Source organism: Otolemur garnettii, unplaced genomic scaffold (genome assembly GCF_000181295.1).
Source record: "Otolemur garnettii isolate 467f Iridium unplaced genomic scaffold, OtoGar3 scaffold00218, whole genome shotgun sequence".
NCBI classification, from domain to species: Eukaryota; Metazoa; Chordata; class Mammalia; order Primates; family Galagidae; genus Otolemur; species Otolemur garnettii.
The window spans coordinates 591,323-598,724 of NW_003852613.1; the positions used below are offsets into that span (position 1 = coordinate 591,323).

General features: G+C 44.6%; 1 protein-coding gene across 2 annotated transcripts in view; it reads right to left on the reverse strand.

Annotated features, from left to right (window-relative positions):
* YPEL1 (yippee like 1) overlaps nt 1-7,402 on the reverse strand; it is a 26,838-nt gene that overhangs the window by 3,636 nt on the left and 15,800 nt on the right. For both annotated transcript variants that reach the window (XM_023508019.1, XM_003801689.3), the window contains one exon: nt 4,140-4,423. In XM_023508019.1, coding sequence (XP_023363787.1) covers nt 4,140-4,256 — 117 coding nt within the window. In that variant the 5' untranslated portion in view covers nt 4,257-4,423. The remainder of the gene's footprint in view (nt 1-4,139; nt 4,424-7,402) is intronic.

Consider the following 7,402-nt stretch of genomic DNA (forward strand, 5'->3'; position numbering starts at 1 on the left):
AATGTTGACTGGAACACAATTTGATAATATCCCAATGTGAAAGGCACACACTGTGCAAACCAGTGGTCTTTGAGAATGTACCATAAACAAAGCAGCTTGAGCAAGTCAGGAAATGGACTGGAATGGCCACCACCACAGCGCTCACAGCTTAACAAGCCAACTGTCCCCATGTTTGGGGTTCATGCAGGTGCTGGGGACAGGCCTGCAGGAGTGCTCAGGGAAAGATAGCCATCAGATATTAAGTGAAGAAAAGTGAGCTGGAAAATGGGTATCAGGCGAGCCCCTTGTTTAAAGTGAAAAATGTTTCTATAGATAAAACAAAAACAACAGACAGATGCCAAAGTACTCTCAGTGATAATTCTGAGGAATGGAGCTAGACCAGGCAGGGGGAAGAAGCAATTCTTATGTTATTTTATACATATACATCATGTAATGGGTGATTCTGCAATTTCCTTTATAATTAAAAAAAAGCAGAGCCCCTAGACAACCACTGACAGATCTCTTACCTTTGCCTGAAATAGACCTTTGCTTTAAGCCATTGAGATGCAGGAGATTCTCTTCTACCTAGCCTGATGCTAGCCAAGTTTTGATTTTATCTTTTCCTGGGTTTTTAAAATCCAGCTGGTACTACTGTATGTGTTTTGGTTTTAAAATCCAGCTTTCAGAATTAAAGAGAAGTATTCTCTTAAGTGGTTTTCTAGGATTAAGAATATTATCCTTGGGCGGTGTCTGTGGCTCAGTGGGTAGGACGCAGGCCCCAATATGCTGAGGATGGTGGGTTTGAACCCAGGCCCAGCCCAACTGCAACAAAAAATAGCTGGGCGTTGTGGCAGGTGCCTGTAGTCCTAACTACTCAGGAGGCTGAGGCAAGAGAATCGCCTAAGCCCAAGAGCTGGAGGTTGCTGTGAGCTGTGACACCACAGCTCTCTATTGAGGGCGATAAAAATGAGACTCTTAAAAAAATTATCCTACATTAAATTAGACTTTTCACACATCCTTATTAGCTTTCAATATTCTGGTCTGACTATCCTACTGCTCTTACCTATTCTAAAAGTCCTTATTTATTTATGAGATAGAATCTCACTCTGTTCCCCTAGATTGGGCACAGTGGTGTCATTATAGCTCATTGCAATCTCAAACTCCTGGGCTTAAGTGACTTTCTTGCTTCAGCCTCCCAAATAGCTGAGACTACAGATTCACACTACCACACCTGGCTAATTTTTCTAATTCTTTTGGTACAGAAGGGATCTTGCTTTTGCTCAGGCTGGACCCAAATTCCTGAGCTCAAGCAATCCTTGCCTTTGGCTCCCAGAGTACTAGAATTACAGGCGTGGGCCACCAGGCTCATCCCAAAAGCCTTTAATGTTTTTAGATATTTTTGGCAAGTGGGGAAAGTCTATACATACATTTTTTTTTTTTTTTTTAGACAGATTGTCTTGGCATCGCAGCAACCTCAAACTCTTAGGCTCAAGCGATCCTCTTGCCTCAGTTTTTCTATTTTCAGTAGGGATGGGGTCTCGCTTTTGCACAGGCTGGTCTCAAACTTGTGAGCTCAAGCAATCTACCCACCTCAGCCTTCCAGAGTGCTGGGATTACAGGCATGAGCCACCATGCTCAACCTAAAAAAGCCCTTTTTTAAAAGACACTTTTAGCAAGTGGGGAAAGTCCTTATTTTTTAAACAGGGTTTGTACTAGAGATAGGGCCAGCTCTGTGATTCAGAGTTTACTCTGACGAGTATGGGGTCCACAAAATTCATCTGTAAATTAGGGCAGGAGGTAAACAGTTTAGGCTTCCCAGGCTGTATGTTTCAGCCCTTCTGTAAACAGATCAGCACAGCTATGATCCAATAAAGCTTTATAGAAACAGGTGGCATGGCAGATCTAGCCTGCAGATCACAGATGGAGCCTTCTAGCAATCAGAGCTGTATGAGAAGAACAGGCTCGTGTGAGTCAGGGGATTACTTGTTAGTGACAAAGAAGGATCTAGAGGCCATCAGTGGCTCCAGCCTCAGATGTACCAGAATCTGTTCCACATAGTAAGTGTTCTTTCCAGTTTCAGTAAACTCCTTTATCTGTAATTGCGGGGAGAGGTGGGGTTTACGCTGTGCATCACTTTCATCGCCAGCTGAGATGCACGTCTGACACCTCTCAGCAGCTGTGTGCCTGGAGAACTCAGTTCTTGGCATTGTTTCATCCTGAAATAATCAATTAATGTCCTCACTGATCATGGTTTCCACTGACTACCCAGTATGCTCCTGCTCTTCATGTAATCCTTTTTCTGAGACAGAATCTCACTCCATCCCCCTGGGTAGAGTGTTGTGGTGTCACAGCAACTCCAAACTGTTGGCCTCAGCAATTCTCTTGACTCAGCCTCCAGAGTAGCTGGGAGTACAGGCGCCTAGTTTTTTTTTTTAGTACAGATGGGGTCTCACTCTTGCTCAGGTTGGTCTTGAACTCCTGAGCTCAGGCAATCCACCTGCCTCGGCCTCTCTGAGTGCTGGGATTACAGGGTGAGCCACTGATGTAATTAATTCTTGTATCAGTTCCATGCTTCAGGGTCCTTCTCGCATCCCTTCCGAGCCCCTTAATGACAATACATTGTCATGCTTTATAAAAAAGACTGGCCAGGCGCGAAGGCTCATGCCTGAAATCCCAGGACTTTGAAGGCTCAGGCAGAAGGATTACTTGAGCCCCAGGGTTCCAAACCTGCCTGGCCTACACAGTGAGACCTTGTCTTTAAAACAATTTACAAATCTGCCAGGCATGGTGGCATGTGCCTCCAGTCCCAGCTACTCAGGAGGCCAAAGCAGGAGGACGGCTTGAGCCTAAGTCCCACACTACAGTGAACTATGGCCACCACTGCATTCTGGCCTGAGCAACAGAGCAAGATCTTATCTCTTAAAGAAACAAAATAAAAACCCTATGTGGTGCCTGACACTGACCAGTTGTGGAGGTGAGAGGTCTTGGCCAGTGCACAGGGGTCAAAGGCTCAGTGACATCACCAAGCCACACACTGCCTTTCATTAACTCACAACGTTGTCTCGAACTGAAGCTGCCTCAGGAAACACACCAGGACAACAAGGTGCGAGGAGCTTTCACTTCTTACCTGAACCTTCGGAATGGACAGAGGAGACACAGGCTTTGCTTAACAGTTTTTATTTCAGATGATGGACAGAAACGAGACAATCTCTCATTATTACCTAGTGAAAATATAAGCAGATAAAATGTTCTTCTAATTGACTTAAACCAGAAATCTAAGAAGAGACTCCTGAAAGGCACGTATTCCTTTCAGAGCAGCCTGAGGGTCAGGCTACTCAGGAGGAGAGTGGGGGGGGGTCATGAGTCTGCTGAAGATGGGCGGAGGTCATGCCCTTGCTCAGTGCAGGTCAGGGGTCATGTCCTGTGAGGACAGGTAAGAGAGGACTGTCATTTCCTGAGGGAGTGTTATCTCATTTGATACCTACTTAGTGTTCTCCGGGGTTGAGCAGATTCGTCACACGCTGTGATACAGAGCTGAGCGGTGGGGAGGCCGGGGCGTCCTCGTCATATCCCAGGGCTGCCTGTGGGTCCCTCGCATGAAGCCCATCCTCCTGGACCTTTTCCTGAGCAGCCCCTATCCTTTTTTTAGCCACTCTGAGTTTTATAAATGTCTTAACTCCCTTATTATTAAGCTATTTCTACAGATTTCCTAGACTTCGTTTGCTCCTTCAGTCCACACTGACTTTACGTGAACTGTTGCTCTGAGAAGTAACGGTCCTATCCTGCTCCTCAGAGTCCTTGGGAGTCTGGAGGCTGGCCTCCAAAATCACTCCCCGTGCCCAGATCATGCCCAGGATGGTGGTGTGGCCATGTGGAATCATGCACACCATTGTCGCCAATGGTGCCATGAGCTTCTAGACTTTTAGGGCACAGCAAATTTAGGAGGGCATGTGATGGTTAGTATTTGTCTGCTAAGTAGGTACCACGATGATAGGCAATCATTGTGCTACTTCAGTGTGGGTGTGTAACGAGAGATTTTATTTAGGAAGAAGGAAGAGAAAGTTTAGAGCACTTCCAAAGAGAGTTGGAAGTAGGTCCCTCTCATAGAGGAGAAGAGATGAGCAAGACCTACATCAATTCTTTTGACATAAGCCACTTGCCTTGGAGATGAGCTCATCATGGTTGGCCAGGTGGGCTCTACAGTGGATACAGCTGTACGTTCGGTGACAGTTCGGCAGGTAAGCTTGGAAAGTTTTGGATTTTGTCATTTTCACCATCTCTGCTGGGCACTCCTCACTCAGCTCCGGGCTGGCTCTGGAAGACCCTTGGCTCTGCTGGGCTCTCTGACAAAAGAAACACTGGAAAATGCATGCAAGAGCCGTTGTTGTTCAGGAGGGCGTGTGGCACTGTCCACACAGCTGGGATGAGAGAAGAATGTCACCACCTGTTGACCAGACACAGTCGAGGGTTACAGAGAGGACGAGACACAGTGTGAAGGCATGTGTAGGGGGCCGCGTTCTTAAGAATGGGGAAGGAAGTAGAAGTTAAAGCTCTGACTCTTCAATGTTAATTAGTCACAAAAAGAACACTAATACCGAGTTGCTGTTTGACCATCCTACATTTAGCTACAAGTGGCAAATAAGCTTGTTTTACAATACAAATAACTTGAGAAAAATATTTGATCAATTATTTCTCAAACCATGTTTGGCTCTGGGAAACATGAAAGAAAAAGTGCCAACCAGACTGTGTCTGAGCGAGCCAACAGCATGCTGGCCCCGCCACAATCCTGGAATTCATGACTCAAAGCACTCATTCATGAACATGAGTGATGGATCCGGTCCAGGAAGAAGTCCTCATATATGGTCAAATGATATTCATCAAGGTTTCCAAGACAAGTCAGTGGAGGAAAGAACAGTATTTTCAACAAATGAGTCTGGGGCAACTGGATATCCAATTGCAAAAAAGTTAAGTTGGACCCTTACGTAACACCATATATAAAAATTAACTCAAAATTGGGCAAGGTGGCTCACACCTATAATCGCAGCACTCTGTGGGGCTGAGGCAGATGGACTGTCTGAGCTCACAGGTTTGAGACCTGGTTGAGTCAGAGTGAGATCCTGTCTCTAAAAATAGCCAGGCATTGTGGCAGGTGCCTATAGTTCCAGCTACTTGGGAGGATGGGCAAGAGAATTGCTTGAGCCCAGGAGTTTGAGGTTGTTGTGAGATACAATTCCATGGCAATCACCCTGGGCTTGGGGGGGGGCGGGAAGAGGGAGGGAGCGGACAAGGTGAGACTCTTGTCTCCAAAAAGAAAAAATAAAATAATAAATAGGAGACCAAAACTTAAATATTAAAAAAAATAAAAATTCTGGGCAGTACCTGTGGCTCAAAGGAGTAGGACACTGACCCCATGTACTGGAGGTAGCAGGTTTAAACCTGGCCCCAGCCAAAAACTGCATACAAGGGTGCCCATCTGCAATCCCACTAAGGCAGAAGGATGGCCTGAGGCCAGGAGTTCCAGACCAGCCCCAGCTATAGCAAGACCCTGTCGCTACCAAAAATAGAAAAAATTAGTCATGTGTGGTGGTGCATGGCTGTAGTCTCAGCTATTTGGGAGGCTGAGGCAGGATAATTGCTTGAGCCCAGGAGTGTGAGGTTGCAGGGAGCTACAGTGACACCAAGGCACTTAACTCAGGGTGACAGTGAGGGAGGGAGGAAAGAAGGAAGGAAGGAGAAGGGAGTGAAGGAAAGAAAGAAAAACAGCCCAAATATAATGAAGGAAATACCAGAGAACCAACTAAACAGAAGAGAAAATCATGAATATACTAGCATCAACAAAGCCAAAAGTTTGTTTCTTAGAAAAGATGAATACAATTGACAAACCTTTGATAAGAATGATCAAGAGAGAGGGAGACAGGACGAACAGAGGTAGGAGGGAAAATGCAAAGAAATTGAATCATTGGTAAAAAGTTTCTTTCCCAACATATACACACATAAAACCAATCTGCAGGCCCAGACAGCTTCACAATTAAGTTCTACTAAACTTCAAGGAAGGAATAGTTATAAAATAACTAAAACTTTTCCAGAAAAGAAAAAGAAGAAGCACTTTCCAACTCATTTAATGTAACTAGTTTATTCTTGATACAAAACCTCAAGTAGGGCAGTAAAAGAATGACTTTTTTTTTGAGACAGAGTCTCACTATGTTGCCCTCAGTAGAGTACTGTGGGGTCACAGCTCACAGCAACCTCCACCTCTTGGGCTTAAGTGATTCTCTTGCCTCAGCCTCCAAGTAGCTAGGACTATAGGCACCTGCCATAATGCCCAGCTATTTCTTGATTGTAGTTGACGTTATTGTTTAGCTGGTCCAGGCCAGATTCAAACCTGCCAGCCTTGATGTATGTGGCTGGTGCTGTAACCACTGTGCTACAGGCACCGAGCCAAGAATGATTTTCTATAGATTTTTTCCTCATGAATCATGATTTAAAAATCCTAAATAATATCACCAAATAAAATATAATACTATTTTAAAAGGCTAATACACCTTAAACAAGTTGACTTTACCAAAGGAATACAAGATTATGTAACATTAGAAAATGTAATTAAATTTACTGCTTATTTTTTTTTCTTTTAATCTGTTTATCTCAATAAATGCAGAAAAAGCATATGACAAAATTCAACATCTATTCAGGATTTTAAAACCATTCTATGCAGGCTAAGAACATAAGGGGACTTACCTAGCTGTTAAGAGATATTTACTAAAAACCCACACATGGCCAGATGCAGTGGCTCATGCCTTTAATCCTCCCACTCTGGGAGGCCAAGGCAGGAGGATCACTTGAGCCCAGGAGTTCCAGAGCAGCCTGAGCAAGAGTGAGACCCTGTCTCAACTAAAAATAGAAAAACTAGCCAGGTGTTGTGGTTGGTGCCTTATAATCCCAGCTGCTTGGGAGGCTGAGCCAGGAGGATCGCTTCTATGTCTGAATTTGAGGTTGCTGTGAGCAAGTCTGACACTATTGCACCATAGCCCAGGTGAGAATGAGACTGTCTCAAAAAATAAAAACAAAAACACATTGTACTTAATGGTAAAATTTAGAAAACATTCTTCTTGAGATCAGGAATAAAGCCAGGGTGCCTTCTACACCATCAGTTCTATTTAACTGAGTTCTTAGTTGGCTCAGTAAGACAAGAAATAAAAATGAGGCATAAATAGTATAAGGGGCAAATATGCTCTCACACAACAGCATAAGAATAGTATAAATCCAAAGACCTTTCAGAGTGTGTCATAAAACTCTGAGGGATGTTAAGCGAGCCTTAAATAAGTGGAGAGGGCTCGGCGCCTATAGCTCAACCAGCTAAGGCGCCAGCCACGTACACCTAAGGTGGTGGGTTCGAATCCCCAGCCCGGACCCGCCAAACAACAAT